Genomic DNA, 13,456 nt, shown 5'->3' with positions numbered 1-13,456 from the left:
CATCTGAGCATGAGCTTAATTTAAATATACAAGTACAGATAATAGGTCTTAAGCAAATAAGTGACCTTCTTATGCTGAAGTTGAAGATATTAATGAGACTATATAATTTCTGGGGAAAAAAACCCAGAGTAGAATTGGGAGAAATGAAAATATATACATGATTTCTGCTTTTTAACCAAAAGCATCTTCATTTTCAAATCCTCGCCTGAAGAGAAGTGTTTCTACACACATAATTTATAGTCTCATTTAGTTTTTATTAAAAGTAAACACATAAGAAAAGCAGCTCTTGCTCCTTTTCAAATGAAAAGTAAACTATTGTTGAAAGCAGGAATGAAGAAGCATCTGAAACCAGAAACATATTTTCTCTTGGATCTCAGTATTTGTGCTTGTGAGACTGGCCTGAATCTTACTGCATTTTCACCATAATCTATCACATAATTGCATCTTTCTGACAAAAGCCTAGTTTATTCCCTAGAAGACTCTGCGCTTTGTCCAGCACCTTAGGATCCCCTTTCCATCCCTAATCCAGGGTAACACATTTCAGCCCTGCAACATAAAGCTGGTATTTGCTACAATGAGGCAGGAGATCTGGGCAAAATTACTCCCTGGGTTTCACATTGTGCTACTCCTAAGAGAACAAGGTGCCTAAGAGAACACTGCTTAAGACCATTTCCTATTATTCTGCAAAGGAAGAAAGGATGGGGACTATCTTCTGACCCCGTAAAAGGTACTTCTTAGGTAGCCAGATGCCTAGCTGCCCTTCATCAGCATTCCCTCTTAACCCTGTGGACTAATCTAACCCAGATCTTACTGACTGCAGCAGAGAACACTATCACTGTGCCAGTGGCCCACTGATTGCATTATTAGTTGATAAGGCTTTGTAATTAGCCCTCAAACTCTCCTCAGTAAATCTCCAATTTCACCCCTCAGAGACTCTGAGTAGATGCTACCACACTATAGGGCCTCAGAAAGCTACTAATGAAGTGTGTAATGAGGCTTTTTAGAGTCAGAAGATTGAGGGAAAAATAAAGATAAATAAAAAGCTTATAAAAGATGAGGGTTATTTTTCTAGTGATTTTTCCCATCTCTTCTGTTGAAAATATTTCTCAGGAATGGCTTCCAAACCATTCCTAATTTAAAATGCAGAAGAAGAGTTAATGGTAAATTGAAGTTTACCCTTAAAAATTATGGAAGGCTTGCATCACTGGTGTGCAGCAATGGATAGCATTGAAATGGGACGTTAATTTCTCTAGGAAGGAAGCTGTGCTTAAACTCTCAATCTGTGACGTTTTTGCAGCACACCCACTCCTCCACATGTGACACTTACCTACAGCCTGTAATATCAAGACTTCTCTCTGTGTACTTACCAAGTGGTATTTCTCTGGGAGAAATGCCTGCAAATTTGTCCGTCACTAAACTATATGGTGGTGTCACTGTTACAGGCAAAGATGGATGAAAAGACAGAGGTTTGGTCTCATGCAGTGCTTCCAAACTTCTCATTGGTTTTCATTTTCTCATGTTGTAAGCGTGCTATGGGTAGCACAAATGGTTACAAATGATAGGATTTTTATTATTTTTTTAATGGAGATTTGCCACATGTCTTACAGGAGCCTGTGCTGTTCCATGATTTCTGCTGAGCCAAGGGCTCTGGCGGTTAAGTGCCGTCAGATCTTCTTGTTGCAGTTTAACCCCCTTGCTGTGTGCTTTGGCAACATTTTTGTTGCCGTTATAGAGTCTGCGGAGCAGCACGTGTGGACATACCTTAGGTCATAGTCCAGATATTCTTTAAGTCAGCATAAGTTAGTATGGCCACGGAGAGACGCAACCTCTCGCTCTGAAAAGGGGAAGGGCTGGGAAAGGTTATTAATTCAGATCACTGCTTTGATCTGGTTTACCATGAGCCTAGAAAACACTTGTGGTGCAACCATGCCAGGTCATACTTCGGCATATTACCTTAAGCTACTGAAAAAGTGGTTTTGTGTTGAGATACCGGACTGTGAAGTAGAGTGGCTGAAATATAGACATGCATTGTGCTTTTCAAGTCTGCTGTGGGTTTCAGTAACATCCAATGCAAAGGTGTTAAGCATCTGAGGGGGGCACGGTGCTTTCTCCGTGAACGTGTCTCAGAGTTTGAGACACTCACTTCCATAGAGGGGCCAAACCCTGGCAGACATTTAGATGGAGAATATAGCAAGACAAATCAAAGCGCCACTGGTATTATACTGTGGCAGTCCACCAAATAATTTGTGCTATGGCAGATTTCCTTCCTCATTGAAATCCTGTGGTTTTGTACTACCTATCTGCTCACATGCCTTTCTGTGTGCTCACCCAACACCTTAAGGTGTCTGTCTGGACTACCAGCTGCCACAGTAAGGTCTGCCATTAGAGGATCACAAAACAAAGGTACACATTGCTGTCACTGATTTTATTTTACTGTAGCTTAACCTATTTCATCCTCATGTTTGCAGCATCTAGTTTTCCATGAGTCACTTCAGAGCGTAACGGAAAACTTCAGCACAGCACGACTATTCATTTGCGTGAGTGATACCAGTATGATCTTCAAATAGAGTGTGTTAACTTTAGGCTAAGTGCTATTGTTATCCCTTTTGACTAAATGGTTAGACAGTTTTCAGAGTCTTTTGCAACACTTCAAAAAGGAGATACAGAAAATGGAACTTGCTATTTCTACAGTGCTATCCTGTTCATTTACATAATCGGTATATTAAATATTCTTTTTCTGAAAACGAGAAGCATCAAATAACTGGAACATTATCTTCAGTCACAGAGTTGTTTTTCCATCACATAGTCCCAAATTCTTGGAGTTTTTTTCAGCTTTCCTTTCTGGATCCCAGTGTCTCTGATGCTTTGCTTATTTTTGTCACAAATAGAGAAATTACATTTACTGGGTTGGAAGGATACCTTTACAAATCACATGGGTCAGTCTCTCTTCTAGGATTGCATGAAACTTATTTAGGACAGACATTCCCTTTGTTTCAGCTACCAGTTCCATAAACTGTTCAGCTAGTTTGACCTTTACTGTAAATGAAAATACCTAGCAGCACGCTACCTATCTTCTACAAGCTACCTTCTGCAAACTACCTTCCAACACAGTTTAACTCCATCCCCAGTAGCACCACAGTACGGCAGAAAACAGTGGACTAATTGAAAGGGCTTGCATTTCACCCCAGAAAACCTGTATTTGTTCATAGGATACCAAAACTGACATCCAAAAGATTTTGTATGCCTAATCACAATGTAAAATAAAAAAAACCCAAAACCATTGAAGTTTAATATTTTTTTCTCCTGGGACTACTGGGAATGAAGATAATTTCCACAATAAATGGGATTGCTGGCACCATTCCAAGAAAGCAAAAAGTTGGAAAGGAAGCGGATTCAAGTATGTGTCCTGTCTCCACCACAGCAAGCCTTATTGCATTATATTTCACTCAAATGCAATTTAATAATAATGACAATAATAAATTACACTGGCCTTTGACTTGATGTTAGTAAGTAGTGCAACATACTATTTAGTCTTTTGAAACAGCATTTACAAAGAAAGAATTGAAATGCATTTATCTTCAGTGAGTAACCTAGATATTTAGGCACATTTAATTTTTGAAAAATCCAGCAAAATTTGAGTACTCAGCTCAAATGCTGAGTAGCTATACTCAGAAATAAGCTAGGTCCATTACCTTACCCTTTGGCCAACCGACCTGTATGCTTTCCTATCCTATAGAGAGGGTGGTGGCACCCGGCAGGGTTAGTCCCTGAAACATGCCCGTGCATTATCTAGAAGAGAGCCAGGTGGCTGCGGCTGAAAGCGGGCTGGGGATCAAGCTGGCTGTGCCAGCAGCTTGACAGAGGTGGTGATCGGATGGCAGTGGTTGGGCACATGCCCTGCTTCTGCCATCTGCGTGAAACAGCACTGGTCAGACCCTGCGCTTCTTTTGTATTCCCACTTGGAGTAAAATATACTCCTTTCCAAGAGTAACTTGAAAGAAATTATTTCAGAATTTTAATGCTTCTGTTAAATCAGTTACATTTACCTATTTGTATGTTGTTAAATAGAATTATTTATTCAGATATGCATTTTTATTGTTTATGAATTTTTAATATTCAACTTGCTGTATCTTTGAGTAACTCAAACCAACAAAATAGGGGCTTACTTTTATCAAAGTAGAAACAGAATTTAAATGGGGAAAAAACTCCTTGCAAGGATGCCTGATAAAACTCAGAGGAGACGCATGCACACATGTCAAAGGTCTGTTGAAGGCTGAGTGAAAGCTTTTCTAATTCTCATTTTATCTTATTCACATCAGTGATAGAAAACTAGGCTTATTCTTATGAAACCCACCTACATACATTTTGCAGCCAATACATGTTTTTATACCACCAAAACTATCAATATTCAGGTTTTATTACAGGTTTACTGGTGCTCTGTCAGACCCCAGTTCTGAGCTATTCTTTCCATCCAAGCAGAGGGCTAAGAGAGTGTAAGCCCCATTTTATTTCTGTGCATCACCTCCCTCCATCCTGGGAAACAAGCTAAAAAGCCAGCTAACACAGCTGACATCTTGAATTATGTAATTTCTCATAATACAGTCCAGAAATGCTATTCAGCCCTGCTATGTATGCAGGAATGCTGTTCAAAACCTTGGCTTCTCTCTCAGCAGTGTGATCAGCAGTACAAAGGGTATGGGGATTACTGAGCTGTGCCGAAGGAGGAAGGAAGGCTCCATAACCATCATCCCTTGCTACATCCTTCATAGAAATCTGCCAGACATAAAAGGTAACCACAGTGACAGGGAGACAGAGACGTACCGGGAGGGATGGCGTGTGGTGAAACACCAGGTGTAGGATCAGCACTTTGTATTTCTGTGAGACAAGAAATTTTCTGTCTGCTTAATGGTTGCTGAAATTTGCTTATTTTTTCAAGAAAGATGTATAAGAACCAGAATAGTTGTCGCATTCCTGCCTGAAGTTCACTGGAAAAAATTGTGTATGTTAGGCTGGCAGATTCAAGGTGCTGCCCCTCAGTTTAAGGGAAAAAGAAGGATTTAAAAGGTATCTGTCAGCAGCAGCCTGACTGTTCAATTATTCCTAGTGCAGTATTTGTGACACATTCTCAACAGAGCCCCTAATAATATTTCACAGTATTAGAAAACGCTTCCTCCTTTTCCGACTGCAGTTAGTGGTAACTATGCCATTAAATCCTTCGGGACCACAAACAGGCGCAGCTGTCAACCCCAGTATACCGCATCAGCATCGCAGCCATGTTTTACCCAATTATATTTTGAGCAGTGTATTTGCAATACATGGAAAACTGACAGAAGACACACCATTTGGTATTAACCTACTAGTAACCACCTGCCTTCAGGATTTAACAGATCAGAAAGACTTTTTCTGTTGAAACATATTCTTTGTTTGAATACGTATGTCTAGATGCTGTTCATAGGCTGTGGGGGTCTGGGACAGGCACTGAGACCTGCCACTTGCCGGAAAATTTATGCTGTTACCTACGTTCACTTGGGGAAGGCCCAACCACAGCCAAAAACAAAGAACGGAATAGAATATATTTTATTTGGTCCAAGTATTTGGAAAGTTAGAACAGTCTCTGAGAAAAGATTTTAGTTTGTGGTACTAGTATGGATATGACATACCCTCCAAAAGAGGATGGCTGCATCTGAACTGCCAGCTGGGAATAACCCCTGGCCTACACCAATGCCCAGAACGTGGCCAGGCAGGGGTTGGGATGGTGCTAATAGACCCAGGCGACATGTCTGCTGGGGACTACTCCAAAACCTTCTCAGTGTACATGGTCAGGTTTCTGTACTCAGGTCTGTGTTCTGGAAATGTTTAATTGTCCAGCAGGAAGACTGCCAGTCGATGTGTGGAAGTTTGAGAAAGCTGACTATCTCCTCTTTCCCCATTGCCTTCAGAAGGGTCACTCCTAACAAGCCACAGACGTTAGATCACTCTCCCTTAGCACATCTTATTCCACGAAGATAACTGCCCTTTTGTGGGACCCACAGCTTTCAGAGCCATTTATGAGAAAATCCAGGACTGAAGAATTCACAGCCTATGTCTCCATCATGGCTGAGAAATTACAGGCTCCTCATCCTCTCACTGACATGTACTCACAAGCTGAAAATTAACCACCTTTTTTGTTTCCTGGGGACTTTCTCAAATTCAGACTGAACCAGTCAATGTAGCCAGCATGCCTCAAACCCAAAATTCAGCCCAGGTGCAATGACTGAGCATATAAAAAATGCAAATGTTGCTTCCAACCACAGTCATTAAACCCTTTCTTTTCATCTTTGGAAATCAGTCAGGTATAGGTCTGCCAGCAATACTTATGTTATAGGCCATGTTTTCATCATTGGAACTAATATTCTAGCAAATCCTTCAGATTCACATTCAGAATTTGGCTTGGTTGCCTAAACATAGTTCTCTGGCACCCTCTGAGATGTCATAAGGTATCTTGCCTGGATTTCAGTTGCCAATCAAGAGCGGAGACCCACCAGTCTTGTTTCATGGTATGTCAGAAATCTTACAGCAGCTCATGGTACAGACAGATTTGTTAGTGCATCTGAATTGAGCCTACAGAGATGCATGAGCAAGCTATGCGAAACAATATAGTTGTAAACTCTTCGCTTCAGTAATAGTGAAAGTTGATGGTTTTCTTCCAGATTGCAAGCTAAAGAATTCAATTTAATTAAGCCAAAAAAGATTTTTGCCCAAGGTTTTTGTTTTGTTTTATTTTATGTTATGAAAAGGTGAGTCACTATGGTATACAATACATGGTTTTACCTACAGAACAATAAACAACCTTTGATCAAAGGTTTCACTCTTAATTTCTTCATTTTATGTATTTCTCCCAGGCAAAAAGATCAATTTTCTAAGCCGTGAGAAACACCCAGTCACATTAATAGAAGCTGCAGATTTGAAATCAGGCTATTACTTTAAAACTGTCTTCAGAAGTATACTTAGAGTTTAGTTATAAAATGATATATTGAAAGAATAAAAAGGAGAAAAAAATAAAGATCTATTGGAAAACATATATATATATACACACACACATATTTTCCTATAGTTTTACAATTTGCTTTTGTTATTTAATAGGTCATATTGTAGGTAGTAAGAATGAAAAAAAACCTAACAAACCCCAGTCAAACAAAATCCTCCACAATGTGTTTAAATTAGTATGATACGCTATAGCTGATACATAAAGCACTGTACCGATAAAAAGGGTGTGAGATGCCCAATATGTGATATAATTATGTATTTGTTATTATACCTAGTACAGAATAGAGTGTATTTTCTATTTCAGAGAAAGCAATGAAATAACAAATAATTATAATATAAAACAATCCTTCTACCGAAAAAATATTCAGAATTTTAAACTTTTGGTAAAAATATGGATATGTTTCCTTTAGTAAACGTAATAAACTATTTCTGAAATAGCAGGTTTGTTACATGGATGGAGGAAGATGGCAGTTTTTCATCCAGTAATCACATGAAACTAGCTAATTTAAAACAAAGACACAAAAGTTAGCTTTTTAACTACAGTATCATATTTTCTTATGGATACTGACCACTACCAAGTCAGACACAAAGAAAAAATACCCGTTATGGCAACTTTCAGGAAGGTGTATAACATGGTATAGTGAAACCTACTTTTGATGATCTCCCAGTGGTCTTTGTCCAATGGATTTTAATAATGACTCTGGTCGAACCGTTAATTTTGGTGATGTCTTGGGGCTAGTATCAGAATCTCCACTTTCTTCATCTCCCATGGCCTTAATGTAGCTCCCACTTCTCATTCTTCTGCAGGGGATCTCTTCGTCTTTCCCACCAGCTGGGTATCCTCCCCATTCATCCTGAGGTACCTAATGGACACCATAAAACACACACACAAAATGTGCATTATTATTTTCCTATATTTAAATACTTCATTTCTTTTTTTAATTTACAAAGACAAGTCATGAATTTTTTATTCTTTAGAAACAGAAAACATAGAAAGAAATTTCTAAGGTTCCCAATTGATTTGGCAATTTAATTCCAACTTCAAGATTGGAAATTTTCAGTTTATAAACACTGGAACTTAAGGAACAATCAACTCATGGTTTGTGAGCTGAGCTGCAATACCTATTTGCAGACATGCTCTAGATTTCAGGAAGTAGCTTAGCTTAACCTCTCAAAAGTTTGCATGCAGATTTGCAGCTGATAAACAGTAAGTTGATGAGGTGTTTCAGACCTAAAACTCATTGAAAGCTGAGTCCTTCGGAGTCTTTCACCAGCTCTCCCTGTATGGGGCTTTGGCTGCTTTTCAGGAAGGTGAATGAAATATGTAAGTTAAACTAAGCTGTGATTTTGGCATAAATGGATAGGATTCTGATTTAGGGCAAACTTGTGTGAAGAGAAAAAAAAAAAAGGTGGCAATTTGTATTTTTTCTTATTTAGAAACTGCAAAATAGTTCATAGAGGCTGTAACATATCAGGAACATAGCCAGTTAATTATTAATACATTTGGTTGAGGCTGCTTTCATGCAGTTGAGGTTTCTTTTCAAATAGTAAGATTGGTAGTCAGATAATCCACAGTTGGTGGATGGATATCTCTCTGCACCACAAATTGGCAGAGAATTGAGCAGGAGTAGATTTTCCAATCCAAAATGAAATCAGCTTTGTTTTAAAACTTATGGATAAACTCAGCAAGCCTGTCTCTGCCAGTATTGCTGATTCTTTGCTTTTTGTTTAATCTTCCAAGGTGCTGAGTCCTCTGGTCCTAATCCAGAGACACACTTAAGCATTTACTTAACTTAAAGGATATAAGCAACTCTCTGAAATCATTATAATGACTCTTGGTTAAAAAGAAGGATGTGACAGAATACATCAGCAGACTGGGGCTGATGCACTTGGCAGCATCAAATCCTTTATAAACATAATGATTTCATATACATTAAACAGTACAATGGTATTACTTACCAATATACTATAAATCTGAACTTCCAGTTAAACATGTATTAAGGACTGTCTGCAAAGCAGGATGTCTAATAAAGACTTTCAAGTCAAACATATTTGAGACCTTCTACAGACAGAGTTCACTGTGGAGCTGAAGCAAATGCTCCCATTGGTTTCAGCGGTCTTGGAGAAGGGATTTAAATAACAAAGACAGTCTGCCTGTCATATTTTTACTGCCCTTTCAAGATACATGAATTAGCCACACACCAGGTGAACAGACCTGGTGTTCTGAGCCCTAAAACAGGATGAAGGGGGAAATGAAGTTTTAAAAGGAGGCAAACAAGTAAAGATAGAGATATTAAATTAAAGAAACGAGCTCAGGAGAGAAAAAAGAGAGACCAAAGATGAGGTCAGGTAAGAAGAGATGAAACCGATAGCACAGATCAGAAAAATGTTAGAGACAAATATCAGAGAAAAAAATTCTGAGTTATATTCTTATACAAAATAAATGGACAGAGCATGAATCTAGATGAAATATGGATTAGATCATGCAAAGAAACAAGCTTTTCATATTATTCAGCTTTGGATGGTGATTGGAAAGGGAGCTTGAAAAATCTTCCCAAACTTGAAGCCTATAAATGTGATACATCATCCTCCTTTCCTTTCTAAGACCTAGTAAGTATGAGATTAATGTTGGAGGAAGGATTTTTGAGATGCAAGGAGACGTAAAAGGTATTTACGTGTAGCGATAGTTTTAATAGCCAGACTCCTAAAACATACAGAATAAACATATTTTCTTAAGCTTTTTTTTTTTTTTTTAATCTACAGCTGGCAATACTATTAACTGTAAAAATCTGAATTAGAGAGCTGTATTAAGAAAAAATAATTGATATCATACAAACATACTCTCAGTTTTAAATCTTCTTTACAGCATAGCTAAAAACAAAACCCAAATGCTGAAAAAGCATTTATTGGCATCTACATGTGCCCACTGCAAGTTAAAATGTTCAATTTTCTGTACTAAAGCTGAATTATTATGTTCAGTCTTAATATTCTTTCTTCAAAAAACTCATAACTTTTTAATATAATAATTATTTTGGCTTGAAATTTCTTTCCTTCATTTTAGCTCAAAGTTAATTAAATAGAAAGTTTAAAAAGACATTGATCAATAACCTTTTACTTACTTAAATACAAAAAATGATTAGTTTCTCAACTTTCTTTTGTCTGAAATTCCATGTTCAAATAACTAGATAAGGACTGGATTTAAATGAGTAAACACAAGCGTATTTGTTGATTGAAGTTGAAATCTTACTTTAAAAGATAGGATTGACTGATTTTTTACATTGAAGTATCTAAAAAATTAAGTTTCTTCACTGTGATAAGGAGCTTCATGAGGACAGAATCATACAGTTATGTGTGTTACTATTTTAGTCGATTACATTTATTTCATTTTCTGAATTCATAAGTTAAATGAATTCACATGAAAGTTAAAACTGAAGAAGCCCTGGTCCATTTCTGCTTGTGATGTACTCACGGTATACACAAACACCCCCTTTCTAATCCCTTTCTAATCAGAGTAACTTGTTGACTATCACAGAAGCCTTTACGACTGAAAAAATAATATTCACAATTAAAATACGTGTATTTTTTACCCTTGAGCCATTCAAAGGAGCAGAATACAGTGAACACAGGGAAAGTGGTTCTGGAGCCTGGCAAGGAATTTCAACATGTGTTCTCTCAGAAGGCTTCATGCAGAGCCTAGGAAAACAACTGGAGTTCTTTTGCTGTTTTCAAAAGCCAATGAAAGGGCCCTTGACATTGTTTTGCCTCATGGACTGAGAATCAAAGCAAAATTTGAGTCCCAGTTTGGTCTGGTTCATCATTTACTTTAAGTGATAGGTTAAATACTTGGAAATTTTTTTCCAAATCCAGGCCATCTCAGACCTCAACATAGCTTTAAAGAAAAGAAGTATTATACTAGTGCAGGAAAGATTTTTATTTTGAAATATTAACAAAAATATTTAACAGCATGTGTGAGGGTCATTAAATGTGTATTTTCCAAAAGAGTAAAAGGGCTTTGCAGCTTGCAGAAATGCTTTCTTACAACAGTTACCAGCCTCTGAAATTCCCATCTGCAGGGCTTGCAGCTGCTAATTGGGAATAATTACCCTAATTATCTACTTGCATATAGTGATGAGTGCTGATATTTATAATGTCTAAAAAGGCCTTCCTCCTGTTCTAGATGTTAACATGGATCTTTGTATATGCAGTTTCTATCCACAGAGGAGTTAGACTGCATATTACCATATGAATTTCCTTTTGTAAGAACAACGAGCTGACAAGGTCTGGATCTTTTCATTTAAATTTGTCACCGGCTGCTGATTTGGTTATAACTATTACAGAAAATGATGAGTCTCTTTCATAAATTTCATGCACTGTTGCTGTGAGGAGCACAACCGGGTTCAGGAAATTTGGGATCTTTTAATTGTTCTGCTACTGATTCAGTGTGATATCTTATATTAGTCACCTAGGGCCAATTTTATTAAAGCACCTGGTACCTAAAATTTACTACATTTTATGGAGCTGATCGTGAGAGTGAACTCCAGAACCTTAGGTAGGACCCTAAATTCCCCATAAAAGGCATTTAGGGGAGTTAGCTCCTTCAGGGTAGCGTCCAAAAGGAACCAAAAGGTCCCTTTAGTTAGCAACCAAAATGCAAAACGTGAAGAAAAATCTCAAATGCTTCTCCTTTCTTGGGTTTATTGTATCTGACTACAGGCAACAGAAAGGCCCTTCTGTCATTTCCCATTCACAGCCTAAAAACCATCTTCTGAAGAATAACTTCAAATAACTGAGCAGCCTTATTCTTTCCCTGCAGGATGAAATGACAGTGGAAGTGGGAGATGTTACTGCTCACCTTCTAATCAATAATGGTTGGAGTGCTCAGGAAGGAGAAGACTTATGGCTGATAAATAAACTAGTGTGCTCTCCTCCTCTTTTTGTAATTCATGGCCTTTTCATTAAACACTCACAGATTGCCTGGGGAGGGCTGGTTAGAAGAGAAGGACTTCATGTACAAGAAAGGCTGTGTTGCAGCCTCATGGTCCAGGCACTTACCTGGAAGGAAGGAGCTTAGTTATAGTCCCTGGGCCAAACACTCACATGAATTTTATGTGAAAGGGTGCTGGGATAAACTTGTGGAGAAAGAAGTTCCTTTGCTCCAAACTGCTTTACAGCTTGCTGCTCAGAATGCAAGTAGGGGAATTGAGAAGATGGGGGTTTGACGTTGTACAGGCTAAGGAAGAAACTGAACTCACATCTTCACAGTGCGTATTTAGAAACTTTGTTACTATGAAAACAAATATCCTTGTTTTAGGAGAAAAGTCACTATTCTTGTGTTTTGTTAGAAGTCCTTCCTGTTGGGTGTCTTGGTTTTGCTCAGGTAAGACCTGTCAGAAGAAAAGGATTTCGGACCGCCGCCTGAACTTCGGCATTAGGTCTGTCCCCAATTCTCAGATTGTACAGATTCTGTGTGTAAGCAACAGCATCTTGTCAGGGAAAACAGGGATGAATTCACCAGACATCTGGAACAAACTAGGAATCATGGAATTGTTGAGGTTGGAAGGGACTCTGCAGGTCTCTAGTCCAACTTCCTGCTCAAACAATGGTCAGGTACAGCAAGTTGTCCAGGACTGTGTCCAGCTGGGTTTTGAATGTTTCCAAAGATGGAGACTCCACAACCTCTCTAGGCAACCTGTTCCAAGTTTTTCCTTGTATCTAATCAGAGATAGGTAATCTAGGGTCCCATTCAGGAACTAGTGCTAGCAGCGTGAATACCCAACCTTGTATCTAAGACATACTGATGTCAAAACTGGAAGAACTAATGAAATATGAATTCTTCTGGACTTTGACCACTATTAATTCAAGGTTTTTTTAATTTCAGTTTAGGATTTAGCTAAAGGAATCAAACTGGCAGCAGCCACTGGCATTTCAAAACAGATATGCACCTGTTGTTCCACTCACTTCTATGGCATTTGCTCCCAGGTCCCAGAATTTTAAAGGTGTTCTACCACTAATCTGCTGATCTGCTTAAAATTTGGAATATCACTTTACTATCTAAAATGAAGCACTTCTAAATATATGGCTTCAGCTGAGGGAGCTGACTATCACTTCTTCATATTTTTCATTCTCAAAGGTTAAAATGAGGATTACCTACCTCACAGGAGTCCTGTGAAATTTAATTAGCATGCAGATGTAAAATGCACTGAAATATTCATTATGACCTAAATCTTATTTTAGTAATACAAATTTCACATTTTACTAGAAGCAAAAGCTGTCTGTGCATGAAATTAGACTATAGATGATATGAAGAAGGATAAGATATGAAACAGTATGTAGTAGAGATGTAATTTTTGTAATTTGATGCTTTCTCAGCCTGGTCAAGAAGATGACACCCCACCCCCCCACACACACACCAAAAAAAAAGTACACAATC

The 13,456-nt window shown here is 38.2% G+C and overlaps 1 protein-coding gene across 23 annotated transcripts in view; it reads right to left on the bottom strand.

Annotated features, from left to right (window-relative positions):
- Positions 1-13,456, bottom strand: part of DLGAP2 (DLG associated protein 2) — a 466,376-nt gene that overhangs the window by 63,066 nt on the left and 389,854 nt on the right. For all 23 annotated transcript variants that reach the window (XR_012834403.1, XM_075747313.1, XM_075747324.1 and 20 more), the window contains one exon: positions 7,678-7,889. Coding sequence is in view for 22 of the 23 variants with exons in the window: in XM_075747313.1 (XP_075603428.1) it covers positions 7,678-7,889 (212 nt within the window). In the remaining variant the exon portion in view is untranslated. The remainder of the gene's footprint in view (positions 1-7,677; positions 7,890-13,456) is intronic.

This window comes from Balearica regulorum, chromosome 3 (assembly GCF_011004875.1).
Source record: "Balearica regulorum gibbericeps isolate bBalReg1 chromosome 3, bBalReg1.pri, whole genome shotgun sequence".
NCBI classification, from domain to species: Eukaryota; Metazoa; Chordata; class Aves; order Gruiformes; family Gruidae; genus Balearica; species Balearica regulorum.
This window is presented reverse-complemented; position numbering and strand designations above follow the sequence as displayed.